The sequence below is a fragment of the Pholis gunnellus genome (assembly GCF_910591455.1).
Source record: "Pholis gunnellus genome assembly, chromosome: 23".
NCBI lineage: Eukaryota > Metazoa > Chordata > Actinopteri > Perciformes > Pholidae > Pholis > Pholis gunnellus.
The window spans coordinates 3,047,327-3,063,921 of record NC_136550.1 but is presented as its reverse complement, the minus strand read 5'-3'; the positions used below and the strand labels follow the sequence as shown (position 1 = coordinate 3,063,921).

The following is a 16,595-nucleotide window of genomic DNA, read 5'->3' as shown; positions in this document are numbered from 1 at the left end:
AAGAGTTCAGCGCCCGAAACCGCTTTGTGCCCACAGGATTTCTACAAGTCCGTCTGTAAACACGCTACCGAAGCACTGGAACATCCTACAGCTCCTCGATGTGGTGCGTGTGCTTCGTAAGATAGTTTGATGCAGCATGTGGACCATATGGAGGACTACAGGATCGGGGCTTGTCTTCTCCGTGACTCAACATAAAGTGTCAAATCTACATTTTAAAAACGTTATTCCTGAGCGAGAGGATGATAAAGTGTACATATAGGATGATGTCATCTTCATTAAACCACCCTTTGATGTCACAAGTCACAATAAATAAATAGGTGTCGAGCAAACAGGAGGAGATACGAGACAAGGAGACACGAAGGAAGACAGAAGGACATGGAGGAGAAAGATGGAGACACAACGAAGAGCCTCAAAGAGGCCGCACTAGAACATTATGAGGACCGCTGTGATCTGTGAATGGGACGGACACATTTGGATGAGATTCATGTTGGAGATTAGACACGATATCTAATCCCGTCTTTATCGTCTAGCTAGCGAGGACGGAGACAGAAAGACAAATTAAAATACTTTGTGTTTGAGTGGTTGCAGTTCTCTCACTTCATCCTCCTCTTCGTCCTCCACATCCAGAATGCCAGAGTCCTGTTCCGACTCTGGACTGCCGCCCGCCCTGCCGCTGTCCGTCCCTCCCGCCGCCGCCGCCGCCGCCTTCCTGCTGCGTCGGCCAATCAGGGCCCTCGGCTGTGTGTCCAACGAGCGCTGCAGCTGGGCCTGAAGCACAACACGGGAATAAACATCAGACGAGCCACGCAGGTCATCATCCAAAAGATCATTTTGTTTTTCTCCTTCGGTTATTTCCTACATTTCCCAGAACACCTTTTTCAAAAAGCCAAGAGGAGGAGGAAGGGGCGCTTGTTGCGTTTAGCTTTTTTTTTGGCGCAACTTCAGAGCAGCTCTTTGATTTTGAGGGTCTGACACCAAAACCAGATGTTTACCGAGAACAATTACACACCGTCTGCAACCAAACTCCACCGCAGCGGTGCAGATGTGTGCTACAACTATACTTTACAGGAGAGAGGAATAACAATACGCCAGCTAACAAAAAAGGGGCATTTAGCCGATTTCAGAGACGTTGAAAAGCTTAGAAATTGCGGCTGAGGAGATCACTGCTTTGAGACCTTTGGGGGGGAAACCTGCCACTCCCTGTCCTATAAAAACACTCATGGAAACAACCTTTAAAAAGTGATTTACCAAAGCACCTCAGAATACACCAGAGGGAGGAGGGCAGGAAGGGAAGAACAGGAAGGATGAAGAGTTGATGAATCCGAAGACAAAGCACATAAAAGTAGCGCTGAGGACTTGAAAAGGGAGACGGGGTCATCGCCCACGTTTGATTTATGCTTCTGTGTCAAAAAACATTCAAATTTGGGTGCGCGAATAACATTTGAGAATAAGCTAAGAATCTCAAAAGAGTTACGTTTACGTGTTGAATTATATCACAAAATGTGTCCATTTTAAAATAAGTTGTAGCAATATTTAGGTAATGCAGCAATGAACCCATTGGTGAAGTTTCCCAGAATAAACTAAAAGTGGTGTGGCAAAGACAAGAGGAAATGGAAATGCAGCCCCAAATATCGCAGAACAATGCAATATCTCATGCAATCCCAGACTGTGTCATTGTTTGGGGAATACAAGGTATCATGGGAAATGATGCATCATCCTCCCTCTGCAGCCGTGTACAGCAGGATGAGGCATACTTAAAATAATAATGATAGAAACGGGAAGTTTTGGTTGGAAATGATTGGGATCCAACACAAAATGAAAACAGAGTCAGGTTTCTTACAGAGACTGACATTTCTACCTCTGAAGTAAAGCATCCTTCTCTATTGTTGTACACTTTATAGATAATATAGATAGTTTCCTCCATTTCTTAACACTTATTGGATTTGTTCATCAAACAGCGCCAACTCTTCGGGCCCTTTTGAACTCGTTCCCATGCCGGAGCGTCCTTTCCCAGCTTGGCGACCGTTACATTTCTGTGGGAAAACCCGAAGCCGAGTGCGTCTTTTCCATCCACACCCAGATCTACGTGAATTCTGCTTCCTGTGAACGCCCTTCGCCAGCACGTAGGCGACCTCGTGCGCTCGAATCTGTCGATTTAAGACGTCTATAAATACATCAGAGGCTTCGATTTGTGCCACGATTTGTGCCTTCAATGGCGGCGTTAATGAGAAAAACTGGTGTGGATACGAACAAAGCCGGACAAACGCAATATCGGTGATGTTGGAAGAATACAATGCCATCTTTGATCTAATGCCCACACACATGGCAGACTAATGAGTCATATCAGACAACAAGCACAAACAGAATCGGTGGAAAGTCTCATTTCTCAGGATGAAAAGGTTCAGCGGGGTCGAGTAGGTTGGGACAAACAGGAATGTGGCCTTCTCCTCTGAAGGCCAGAAAAGGTAACAGAAAAACTCTAAATACGCTCAGCAACGAGTCTTCTCGCCAAATCTTCCAGACTGAATGGCGAAACACCGACAGAATGGCAGAAAGAGAAACGGCACAGACCTCAAAAACACAAAGTGAAGAGTCTTGTTCTGTTTTTTCTCTCTCTCTCTCCGCACGGCGTTCCTTTCCAATCCCTCAAAAGCTTGTTTTCTTTCTGCCCCCCACACACAGAAGTGAACATAGCTAGACGTCTAAAGACGGCGACCCATGAAAGACGGAGAGCCACGACATAAGAAAAGCATCTCTCTCTGACGCCACAGATACGGACGTCAGCACTTGCGTCACAGAATTCCACTTTAAGCTTTCGTCAGCAGGTGGACGGGAGGTCCTGAGGAATCCACCGGCTACACCGAGCTCTGTGGCGAAAACTGTTTAAGCCCGGCCCTTTGTCGCGTTTCTCTTCAGGGGCGGCACTCGAAGCTCGAGTGCGGGAATGTGCGTCATCTCTTGCGCAAGAGAGAGAGAGAGAGAGAGAGAGAGCGAGCAAAAGGAGGCAAACGTGGAGAGGGGGATGAAGAGGATGGAGAATGAAGTGCAGGACGAAGAAGGGAAAGGAGGAGAAGGAGGTGAAAAGAAGGAGGCATGAGAGTGAGAACGAAGCTGCCGGGGATGAGGAGCAGAATCCAAGCCACGCTGTAATCCATTTAGAGCTAAATGACTGTAAATGTTCCCTAAATGATCCGATATTACACTGTGGCGACACCACAAGGCAGCCCCCCGAGGTAAACATGTGCTCCGCTGACTAACTTCAAGGCGGTTTGCTGTCCTCTGTGTGCATTTGCGGCCACCGGCGCGGAAATTGACAAAAATTGCGAGCGAGGGGAGCAAAGTGGCCGCGATCGCTCTGTTGACAGGTGGGTTTCTACCGGCTGCTTGTTGTGGGAATGAAATAGTTGCGTCCACGCTATTTCTCTGACAATGGAACAGAGCCTCGCGGAGCGACGTCGTACGTACTTATTTTGGAAAAATAGATAAATGTAATTGGTGTTGTCTTCAAAAAACAAACTAAACTATTGCCAGCTGTTGAGTTGTTTTCCAAAACAAAGAAGGCAAAATGTACTTAAAAACAAGATTTGAACAATAAACCGACGTAGTTTCAACAGCTGGCTCAACGATAAGATATCGAACCTCAATCCTTTTTGACACTTTACTATTAGTCGTATTGAATTCTCCGTCCATCGAAGGCGGACAGGACGGGAGGCGGGCGGGTCCATGAGATCTGCGTCCATGTACAAAGCGAAAGTAAATCGGTCACATTTCATCACGTGACTCGCGTCGGACTCGCGTTAGTCGTTAAGACATGTGACGAGTGGAGACCAGCAAGGCGTCCCTGCCACGTGCAAAAACTCGTACTATTTGACGAGTTGGGAGTGAACGCGTGCTGGATGTTTACTCTAGTATTGAAAAGCCATCAGAGATGTACTCAAAGTACACTGCACAGTTGTACTATGTAGTAAAACGAAGACACTTTGTACATGAAATGACTCGGACATGACTGGAACATCCCGGCTATAGATCACTTTTTGGCAGGCCGACCCCGAGCCAGAAATAATGGTGTCCGATGGCAGTGAACTGTGGAGCATTATTCGGCAGATAACACACACACACACACACACACACACACACACACACACACACACACACAGCGACCTGTAACAGTCCGTTTGGGTTTTCCCTGCGATGGCTGAACACAACGACCCAGCGCGTGCCCTCCGCCACCCTCGCTGCACGCACACGCATGTGTGTGTTCAGTAACTAGATACAGGTAATCAATCTTCCTCCACTTCACAGGCCCAGCAGTCTGTTTCCCATTACTGTGTGTGTGTGTGTGTGTGTGTGTGTGTGTGTGTGTGTGTGTGTGTGTGTGTGTGTGTGTGTGTGTGTGTGTGTAGAACTACCGAATGCACAGCAGAAGCTCTGAACTTGCTGAAAATGAAAAAGAAAAAAGGGAAAGAGGGAAAGAGGGAGGGAAGGAGATGGAAAGATGAGGAGATGGAAAGAGTGGAAGAGAAAGAAAGACATCTTGAGAGAGAGAGAGAGGAGGAAATGTGACGTGAAAGAGTTAAAGAGAAAGAGGGAAATGATAAAAGAATGATAGACATTTGAAGAGGATTCCTCTGCTGTTTGTTTGTGTTATTATGTGTAGAGGTGCAACAGCAACTCCCGTCGCTCTGCGAGGTAAAGTTACTGTTTTTCTCCCAAAAAAGGAGTCTGGTGGCTTTAACGAGAACATAACCGTTTCCGTTTAGACTGATATTGAATAAAATACGTCCACAGCAGGTCATAGCGTTGCTGGATTTCCAGGAATGGGCACCTACACATAGTTGACTGGCCACCAATTTTCATTAATTGTTTAATCGTTTAGTCTATAAAACATGTGAAAATGTCCACACAGCATTCTAGACCACAAGGTGACGTCATTACACTCGAAAACTCCCAAAATATTGTGTTATTCTAGAACTTAAGGCCACGGAACGCAGCAGATTCTCATGTTTGAGAACGTGGAACCATCGAATGTTTTGTCATTTCCACTCATCTTCCTCGCCTCTCCCGTTCTCCCCCTTTCCTCCTCATCCTCCATAACTGTTTCCGATCCTTTTCTTCACTTCCACAACATGATATCCTTATCTTCCCTCTTTCACTTCTCCTCCATCCTCGTTTCCTCATCATCTTTCATCCCCCTCTTTACACATTCTTTTCTCTCTCCTTCCATCATTTTCTTTGACATGGTCCTCCCCTTCTCTGTTGTACTCTTCCTCCTCCATCTCTTCCCTCTCTCAAACCTCTTTTCTCCCCCTCTCTCCTCTTCCTCCTCCCCCTCTTCCTCCTCTTCTATGGGCATGTGGCAGCAGACAATAGCTCCATTGTAAGCCCTGTGCTCTCCTCCGTCTCCTCCCTCCATCCCCTCCTCCTCCTCCTCCTCCTCCAGATCTATTTATTTTCACATCCTCGGTCGAGGGAGCTGTAACGACGGCCGGGTACAGAGAGTTAGGGCTAATTTGGAACAGAGCACACCAGAGAGACACACTGTCTGAGAGAGAAAGAGATGGAGAGAACGAAAAGAAGGGACTAAAGGAGAGGAAGGAAAGAAGAAGAAAGTCTAATTTGTTCCTCCACACACACACACACACATAAACACACTTCCCTCTGATTGAGTGTGAGCGCTCCGAGCCAAACATCTGATACTACAACATAATCCCAGTATCAGTGTCGGGACTGCCGGACCACTGGGGCTTCCATAATCTCCCTTGTAATTAGTGGTTAGAGGAGTTAGCGGTTAGCTTCCTCGGCGACTGCAAGTGGATTTTCTACGCCTGCGATTCCCAAAAGTGCGGCCCCAGGACCCCCCACCCGAGGGTCACGGAAGGGTTCGGAGTGTGCGGGTGCGGAGTGATACGTGGGGGACTACTTGTGCTGCGTATGCGGCGACTAAAGATTTTGTCATCATGGTTCCAATTTGATCATTATCAACTCCTTGCTTGGAGTTAGAACGAATGTTTTAACCTACAGATGGGTGACGAATTAAAGTAAAAACTAACGTTGAAGGGGTTTCTTAAACGCCTCCAGAACATCTTAAAGTTTCAGGTAGAGGTATCCGATTAGTGAAGCATGTGTCGTCTCTCTAACTGAAGTGAATGAGAGAGGATCGACTATCACAGGTCAACCAGAGGCAGCAACGTTTTAGATTAAAGAGCGAGAAATGATCCTCTAGTGACACCTAGAGGACGGAATACTCTTCTTCATGGCCTGAAATGCAGTAGCGCGTCTGTTATTGTAGTTTTTTAATGGGTCAAATTGTGTGGGCTGTTAACGCCATTTAACGCCGACAGATCATTGTAATATCACGTTGATGTTTTTGACTTCCCTACAGAATTATCCACTATTCCCTCCGATCGTTCCTGCCAGAAACGTCTTGATGTTTTTGATCGCGTGCCACAGTTGGGAGCCAAAAATAATGTGACACTTAAAACTCTAGTGCAGAACAGGAGGACCGTATGACTGACTGACATTTGAGTGCACTGCAAACCAAACATTCATAACTTTTAGAAGCAACTACGGCTGCAACGGACCCTTATTTTCATTATCGAATAATCTGCCACGGCGTTATCGTTTGGTCGATACGTTTCCGATCACAACGTCCTGAAGCTAAAGCGACGTTTTCAAATTGCTTGTTAGACAAACAGTCCAAAATCTAGAGTTATAAAGAAAAGAAAAGCTGTAAATCCTACATAAACGAACAGACGATGTTATCTGAAATCTTTGATACGTGGCTGCTATATCGCGCTTTTTGGATATTCCAAATGTGACAGGTTTTAGGAGCACTCTTTGGACAGTGCATTCAGAATTCGGGGGTTTTTATCACAGTTTGCGACACACGGAGGAGCTGGGGATCGAACCTCTTTACCTCCTGAGCCACAGAAGCCCCGACTTTGACCCTGCAGGAGAGAAGGAGGCAGAAAGAGTGGGACAAAGTGCACAGAAAGGTCGCGGGGCCAAGTCCCCCAGGGTCAATGTGACGATTCAGTATTCAACAGAGGATGTCGTGATTAGGATATATATGTACGACACAACAGCCACTTTTCTCCGAGTCTCCATCCGCTCATCTGTCTGTCGTCGAGCGCTCCTTCCTCGTTCCCTTCATCCTGAAATCCCACGGAGCAACATTCCCCAAATAATGGAGGCACACAAGTAAACAAGGAGGCCTCACTTTGAGCTATCGGATACCACAAGAGAGCACAAAACACACAAGCGGACACGCTCGAATAGAACTTCCTTGGCCTCGGAAAACAGAAAAACAATTAGGTAAGTGCTGAAAAGCAGGGTCTCTGCACACTGTGTGTGTGTGTGTGTGTGTGTGTGTGTGTGTGTGTGTGTGTGTGTGTGTGTGTGTGTGTGTGTGTGTGTGTGTGTGTGTGTGCGTGTGTGTGTGTGTTCATTGACAGGCCATGGCGTCTCCTGCAGCGCCTACATGCTTGTTTACTGGCAGTGGAACCACAGAGCAACACACACACACACACACTAACAGGCTGCTTCTGATTAACAGACAGAAAGAGAAAGACATGATGGAGAACAAAAAACACTTGTGGTATGAGGGCAGAAAGACACACTCGTAAAACAGCGCTGTGCAGTCCTTATCAGCACACACGCACACACACACACACACACACACACAAGTGCAATGATGTTAGTACACACAGGTAGCAGGCTGACACAGACACACAACAATTTAAAAGATGAGTTGCTATGAACATCAAAAGAATTCAGAAAAAGCATCTTCAGCTTTGAACAGTTCTTTGCATTATGGGTAATGTAGGATTGAATGGACTCGATGGAAACAGCACAACCTTGGCAAGAAGTAGAGAGAACTCAAACATGTGTTTTGTGCAGAATAACACAATTACTATTCCACAAATCATAAAAAAAACTGCCTGCAGCTCAGTCGAGATTTCACTGAATTGTTGTAACGTGACGGTTGTTCTCAGCTGAGTCATTCATGGCTCATCGGTTGCGCAGAGGAGCTCTCAATTCTTTGTATTTTTACAGGATGTAACTAGCGCAGACTGTTTATTTTTAAAGTTTTAAATGAAACATGTAAAATAAAGTGATTTTTATCACATATCACAATTTTAGGCTTCGATTCGGTTGCTTTTTCCTGACACAATGTGTTCAAGGACCGCTGGAAAGTTGGAAATTCGTCAATAATGTCTGTTTTTACAGCTTCTGGCTCTGATAAATACTGTAATTCTGGTTTTGGAGGTTACCTATATGTGTGTGTCTGCATACCTGTCTGATGGCGGTCTCTCCTATCTTGTCCGAGTGTTTCCGGATGCTCTCCAGGAAGTCTCTCAGCTGCGTCATCGCCGTGTCCCGGATCTGCGTCCTCAGTTTGGGGATGTTTTCCGCCATAATGGAGCAGAACCGGTACTGACCGGCCCGGGGAAGACACGTGTGCTCCAGCTGCTCCAGCGTCCGCAGCGCCGGGTAGTACCTAACACACACACACACACACACACACACACACACATTTATTCGATCTAACTTATGAACTATATTTAAACTTCAGGTTCAGATCAAACTTGTCAAATTAGATTTAGTTTGGCCTTCCTGTCCTCACACATGTAGCTTTGTGGGTTTTTGTGCAGATGCCGATTAAATCTGCGAGTACAGTAGGAGACACAGCAATAAAACAAGCAAAAACACACAAACTACACAGGAATAAACACACTCCGATACACCTCAGGGACCTTCAGCAACACAATATCCCCCAAACACGTCACTTCACACTGCAGCTCTCGAGGAGCAGTGGCTGCTGGCTGACCTCTGCCTGCTCTCAGCCGCAGGACACACAGAGAAGTTAGAAAAACACACAAACAAACGACTAATTTATGAGCAGCCAGACTCCTATCGACAGGCCAGGCCGAGGGCAGGGAGGGAAGAAGAAGAAGAAGTCACTGCACCAAATGCTCTGGCGCCATCTAGTGGCTGGAAACAGTAGTCAAACTGGTCAAAGAGCACCGCTTACTAATGCAGTTATTATTCATATTAAAAGGAGATGGAACGCATGTTTAAACATCAGTATGTAACAGTAAACACACACGATCCTGTGAGCATTCACACCAGCCTCGTTCAGTCCGATTTACTGCTCCGGCTCCTTCCCCACCTTTCAACCCCCCAAAGAGACCACTTCATAGTCAAGAGTGAGCACCCCAAGACCCCCCTCCTCCACCTCCTCCACCTCCTCCACCTTCTCCACGAATGACCACAAACCTAACCCTTAAACTGACCCATGTCCACTTGATTCATAAACCTTAATCTGCCAAAAAAAAGTCATCTAATTATAGTATTTTTGTATTCGTTTTAACCCAAAGAACTGAATCGGTAACACACCTCTTGGCTCTCATCTGCTCCTGAAGTCTGCTGTACATCTGCAGGACTGAGGAAAGCAAAGAGAGACGAAGCAAAAGACGGTTAATCTCATTTACTGCTTCCATGTTTGCATATATGAGCGGAGCTGCAGATCCGTCTCAAACACAGTTCAAGCCCAAAAGTACTCGACGCTGTGCACGTCACGCTCACATCTAGTTGGCGTTACCTGGTAAGCAGTGCGACAGCTTGTCGATGGTGGAGGCGATGTTTCTCTGCTGCACTCGACACTTTTGCAGCTCCTCCATAGAGCTCATGAGCTGAGAGAGGAGGAGAAAAAGAGGAGGAGAAAAAGAGGAGGCGAAAGAAGCGGCGTTACTTAAGGAGTCTCCAGAAAACAAGTCCCGAACGGACAGTTTGGATATTTGCAAACACTTGCCTCTTTGCCGTCACCCTGAAGATGCCTGTTGGTCTCAGTCACCTGACTCTGAGAGAGAAAAACAAATTGAGCTCACAACCTCCTGAGCTCTTTAGATCTTGGAGCGTTCCTCCACCTGCTGCTCCGCCCTCCCCTCCCCTCCCCTCCCCCGTCCCCTCCTCACCTTCAGCTTCTGCGCCTCCCCCCGTACTTTGAGCAGCTCCGTGATGGAGTCGACGAACCCCTGGAAGTGGTGGTTGCACATCTTCTCGATCTCGCGGTCGTGGTTCCTGATCCGCACGTCCAGCTTCTCCATGAAGAGGCCATGCTCCTGACCATCGTACACCGACCTGGGCACGAAGAAAGAGAAGACAGAAGGTAAGAAGGGGCAAGATGTTGGAAAACTTTTTATATCCTCTGAGGTCGAAGAACACTTGTATCATTAGCATAATCTTAAGAGACAAGAAAGAAAGAAAGAGAAAAGGAGGAAGAAGAATGAAAGGGTTTGGGACTGTAGTTGTGGACTGGTTGCGTCTACAGAATGTGTCCATTAGGGGGCGCTACTGCATCGCTCTTCCTGCTCCACGTTTCCAAACATTCCCCAACCGCTGCCTGGTTTCATCATGAGCGAGTCCACTGGGGAAGTTTCCACTTCAATTCCTTGCTTAAGGGCACGTCAACAGTGAGGGGGGCATACACAGCGGTGCACTATTGTACACAGAGTGTCCTTTATGTCATAGAAGGACAAGAAATCTACGTACTTTACCGTGAAAATGTAAAATCAGAATCTTGTTTGACTTCATGTTGAGCTGAAACTGTGAGTCGACTGAGAGGATGAATCAGCAACTTCTTTCCCAAAACGTCTCTGATCGCTGCTTCTCATTTTAGTTTAATTAAAAGGCATTCAGACTAATTATTGAAAACTTTAATGAGAGTAAATTTAGATTCGGAAGAGATTCAAAATGTCGATAAATTCACGTTATCGTTCAGCCTAAACGGAGAGAGACTCTTGGAGTAAACTAGCTTTTATTGCTTTTAACTCAAGTTGGTTTAAAACTACTGTTTAACGTTTATAATTGTTGTATTTGTCAGTTAATCAGATCTACACAAAGGAACTGATTATATGCTCTCCAGCACAGAACACAGTATAGGATATAAACAAACAGGATGAGTCTGATTATTAAAAAAAACTTTGTAAAAATGGTCTCATATGTGCACAGATGTAGAAAAAATAAAAAGATTTTCGTTTCCAAGACTTCTCTGTAATAGCGATCACAGTTCTTCCTGTGTTCTTTCCCTTCCACACACACACACACACACACACACACACACACACATACACACACCTGTGTATGTCTTGAACCCCCCCACCCTTCCTCCTGTTGACCAGGAAATGCCCGACTTGTACAATAGAGAGCAGGTCTGACGCCACCGAGTGCTTTCTTTAGACACACAGTGTGTGTGTGTGTGTGTGTGTGTGTGTGTGTGTGTGTGTGTGTGTGTGTGTGTGTGTGTGTGTGTGTGTGTGTGTGTGCTGACATCAAACAAAGACATTCATGGTATTGAGGAAAACGGCAGCCATAAATCTAAAATGAACACAATGAGCTGAGATAGTGTGTGTGTTTGTACACATGTTCACTAAAGGCTCATAGTCTGTGCGGCCGCGGCCCTCGACAAACACGAAGACACCGTCACATTCATCCTCATCCGTTCACTTTACAACTCTATGAATGAATGAATGAATGAATGAATGAATGATAAGAGAAGGGAGAGCAAGTAGTCTCCTCAATGTTTGGAAGATGTTTTTGCTTTTGGACTTCTCTCTCCCGTGAAGTCTCCAAACAACAGCTGGTTTCCTGACAGCTGTGTGAGCTCGTGTGCTAGCGGTGACTGGTTCTGTCTGCCTCCGAGAAGAGGAGCACGCTCTGTACATGTTTACTGCTTTCCAACCACAGCATGCGACAACTTAGAGGTTTCAATTATATAAGGTGGAGGATATAAATCTAGGGGTCCTAGCCGGGTCATCCGGAGACTTCTTCAGGCCTCTAAAACACAAATGTGCTGCTGATCTGGCATATTTAAAAACGTATTAATGTGCATTGTCCATGATTAAAAGTTAGACAACGGCCACGTAAAGACGAGTTATGTAGAAGTTCAACACTTGTTGTCCACTACAAAAACCTATAAGTGTAAAATATTTATATATTTTAGAGGAGGAAGAGGAGGATAAGACGGATTTGGGAAGTTTGACACGGAAAAGTTCAAGAAAGCTGCTTTTATGACATCACTGTACACAGATGTCTCTGTGTGTGTGTGTGTGCGTGCGTGCGTGCGTGCGTGCGTGTCAGCTCGACAGCTGGCTAAATAGGATCTTAACCCACTTAAGAGTGTGCATGCATGTGTGTGTGTGTGTCTTCCCCAGAGTACAGACTGATGACTCAGCAGGGTGTGTGTGTGTGTGTGTGTGTGTGTGTGTGTGTGTGTGTGTAACAAGCTTGTGGCAGGTCACTCCCTTCACATCGACTCGGGACATGCTGAATGTCTGAGATGTGAGACTATTTTCCCCCCAGAGCTGAAATAAAAAAAATCATAATGCTTTTAAATATAACATATAACGCAATGGCCTTAAAATCAGAAGCAGTCAGCGCTCACAGCAAACCCTCCATCAACAGCGTCTTATCTCTGCTGCTGTACGTTCAACAATTCTCCTCGAAGGTAAATTATAACGCTGCCGTAATGTGTTCAAATGTAGCTTTTGGTGCAGAGACTTCCATAAATGAGAACCTGCCAACCAATCAGAAACGAGCATTTCCCCACGACTATAGAGCAGAAAACCACACACATAAAGGCCCTCTGTCATTCATGGCTAAATGTGAAGAAACTAACCAGCACACAGGGTGGAGCTCACACACACACACACACACACACACACACACACACACACACACACACACACACACACACACACACACACACACACACACACACACACACACACACACACACACACACACACACACACACACACACACACACACACACACACACACACACACACACACACAGGGGTTCTCCTTTCTGACTACAGTTGAGCGATCAGATTAGCCGACGCGACAAAAAGCACACCCGACACAGATAAGGCGGTGACACATTCGGCTATTTGTGAAGCAGCGACGGGCAGAAAACAACTCACACAGGGTTCAAATACACTACATCTCATTAAAAAATTAATTAAAACTTCTGACAGTGTTTGAATGAAGCAACAACTGCCCAAAACCTCAATATGCTTTAATACCCAGTACTGATATTTAAATAATTATTCTCCATCTATGGTTTAGTCCAGATATACTGTACGTCAGTAATAGCTACATACAACTGCCCACCACCGCATGACAAAAGCGTAAAACAACAACTAATCAAATAAAGAAATCAACTGAGAGCAAGACAGCCGTAGCTTTAAGGGATCAATACGCAGCAGTGAAGGTGGAACAACTCACGATTCATACGTCTCTCTACACCAATCCTCTAGTGTGGTTTTAAATAGACGCCTGTAAATACATGCTGATAACCCAGAGCAGCCATTTATGTTTTTTGGGTGATGATGTAACTTATATTTGATACCGATATGACCTGACAGGGATGCAGAAGAATCGGGCGTGCGCACACAGTGACAGAGAGATGTGTGTGACTGTGTCTAGTTTATAATAAATACAGTAAGAGTGATCGCCGAGCTACGTCTATCTGAACCCATCGATTATTAATTGAATTTAAAAGGATCACGTAGACGGACTCGGGCGTTTCCCGTCTTTATAGGTGAATGTTTGTAACCTGAGGGAGTTGGCTGACTCCTGGAGGAATGCTGCAGCCGGCCTCGACCTGCACACTGCAGGAGAACACACACACACACACACACACACACACACACACACACACACACACACACACACACACACACACACACACACACACACACACACACACACACACACACACACACACACACACACACACACACACACACACACACACACACACCTCACTGCCAACCTGTTTATCCGTTTGAAGAGCCTCGATCTTGGGAAAGTTACTACTGAGTAACTTAATAGATGAAAGCTCCTCCCCTTCCGGTGGGACCGTATTTCTTTATTGATCCCGTTAGAATACACACACATGATGTTTGTCAATTTAAAATATAGTGTTGTATCCTGGTACGACACACAGGTGCTGTAGCTTCAGACGGAGACGTCACTTGCGCAACTTTTGGGTGTGTAGTCTATCTAAATACAAAATGATACTTCAACAGTTTTATGACAAAATGTGACTTTCTTGATGCGCAAAATTTTGTTTTAAATTGACAAACGTATGTTTTAAATTCATGGCACAATTCAAACAGTGCTGAACAGCAGCAACAACCAAGGATAAATGAACACACACACACACACACACACATATATATATACACACCGGCAGTATAGGTGCTTCAGAGCCATTCCTCACAAAACTAACAAAACCTGACAAAACACAAAACGTACTGATCAAAAGTAACCAGCTGCCTTTTCTTTATTCCCAGCTACTATTGAAGCCAAGATAATTGTTGTTTCGCTGTTTCCTATCAGTCTGACAAACAAAAGGAAAAGGCAGAGCGATTATTAGTCTTTATCTCTGTAGAACATGTGCTTAACATGACAGGAATTACAGAAGTCTTGGGATAAGAGAATAAAAACAGCACCAGAGAGGAAACAGTTGCTTCCTTCATCACCCGATATATTTGATTATATCAAAATGATCTCTTTTAAAACTTCACCCTGGGACAAATATAGCCCACGGTGAAGCTGACAGCTCCAAACATAGACGGTGCTGTTATTTTAAGTGTGTGACTGAGCACTGGAGATACTGAGGCCGAGTCGGACAGAAACGGGAAGCCGGAGGAGATGAAACGTCACACGGTGTCACGGTGTGCGTCGGAAACAGAAGATAATATCCTCCTCGCCGAACGGACACACTCGAGAGGAGAATGTGGCAGCTGGAGGTGTGTCGCACAAAAGGTGTCAAGTCGAATGACAGACGGATCTTAAAAAAACCAACACTTCTCTGGGATCTATGCCTTTCCGGCTTATCTTACATCTTATTGTCATTTTGTCTTTACATGACGAGTGCTATTTATTTGCCCAATCTACAAGACAACACATACACACGCACACACACACACCTTTAACAAGCCTTTAATAGCCCAGTTCCTCTGGTGCATTTCCCTGTTCATTCACTGCCTATTTCCGCTTCAGACAATCGGTTCAGAGACAGCTGGTTTACTCTGAGACGGCACGAAAAGATGCTGAAATGAATCTATTTTTATTCAAAGTGACATTTTTAAATGACACGCAGTATACAAACCAGAGTGCCTCCTCTCTGTATGTATGGAACAATAACCTGTCTGCTCTCCTGGTCCTGGCTGCAGCTCTTGTCTAGTTGTCGTTATTGTTTTTATTATCATAATGAACATGTATTTTTCCATCACACATTCAAATATGTGTGTGTTAAACTTACTTTGTTATGGAAATATATATAGAAATATATAGAAAACAAAATATATAGAAATATGTATAGAAAAAAAAAAATATATATATATATATATATATATATATTATATATATAGAAAAAAAAAATATATATATATATATATATATATATGTAGAAATATATAGATGTTTATAGAAAAAAAAAATATTAAAAAATATATATGTATATAGAAATATGTATAGAAAAATATAGGGAAAAAATATATATGTTTAAATATATAGAAAATAAATATAGACTTTTTTATATATACATCTATATATTTGTATATATAAATATATATAAAAAATATATAGATGTATATATATGTAGATATATATAGTTTATAGAAAAAATAAATATATAGAAAAAATAAATATAGAAAAATGTATAGAAATATGTATAGAGAAATATAGGAAAAATATATATACATTTCAGGTCCAAACACAGATGAAGCAATGCCGCATCCTCCCTGACTAATTATAGGATGTGAAACCATGTTGTCTGGCACAAACCCACCAAACAAAAAAGAACAGAAAGGTCATTCAGTCTTTAAGTGCATTCAGTGTCCACTAAATTATTGAGCAACACTCATAAGTAATCAAAACGCATGACAAACACACCAGCCAGTGGCTCTGTGTGCGGTGTATAAACACTCCAAATGCCCCCAGAAGCTGTAGCACTCATTCATCGAGTACACAACATTATGTAGAAACTAACAACCTCCACTCTCATGTGTAAGCTCCAACACCAGTGAGCAGAATGTCAATTAAGTTAGCTAAAGTTAGCTTGTGCTAGCTTGAGTTGCTCAAAAGCTTTCTGGACAAGTTGACAGTTTGGCGATAAAGCTGGGAAAAAAAGCATAGTGTCGGGTTTTAAAAAGACATTAAACAGTTACGACTCATTGTGTACGTTTACACACACCAGTGTCGATTATGTAAATTAGCTTAGCTTTTTGTGTTTTGCTAAAGTTAGCCGGCGGCTAGCTGTCCGATAATGGACACATGCTCGTTAAAGTTTTGAAGCAAAGCTCCCTGGAAGTCTCGAGAGAGAACCCCGGGGACAAACCGCCGGTGGGAGGATTTACTCACCGGAGGGTCGGCCCGATACAGTTTGTGTCAGTGCTCTCAATCTCCCGCAGGATGCGTTCATGTTCGGCGGCTGTCTCCACACTCGCCATCCTGCATGTTGCTGCTCCCCGGACGGTTCCTTGAGCTGAGCTTGTTGAGTCGAAGCGGACACTGCTGCC

The 16,595-nt window shown here is 44.5% G+C and overlaps 1 protein-coding gene across 1 annotated transcript in view; it reads right to left on the bottom strand.

Moving 5' to 3' along the window:
• exoc6b (exocyst complex component 6B) overlaps nt 1–16,570 on the bottom strand; it is a 62,028-nt gene extending 45,458 nt beyond the window's left edge. The window contains exons 1-7 of the mRNA XM_079184577.1: nt 16,438–16,570; nt 9,978–10,143; nt 9,815–9,862; nt 9,605–9,695; nt 9,400–9,445; nt 8,296–8,500; nt 598–768 (exon numbers count right to left, since the gene is read on the bottom strand). Of these exons, the coding sequence (XP_079040703.1) occupies nt 598–768; nt 8,296–8,500; nt 9,400–9,445; nt 9,605–9,695; nt 9,815–9,862; nt 9,978–10,143; nt 16,438–16,526 (816 nt within the window). The 5' untranslated portion in view covers nt 16,527–16,570. The remainder of the gene's footprint in view (nt 1–597; nt 769–8,295; nt 8,501–9,399; nt 9,446–9,604; nt 9,696–9,814; nt 9,863–9,977; nt 10,144–16,437) is intronic.
• Nucleotides 16,571–16,595: the final 25 nt, after the last annotated feature.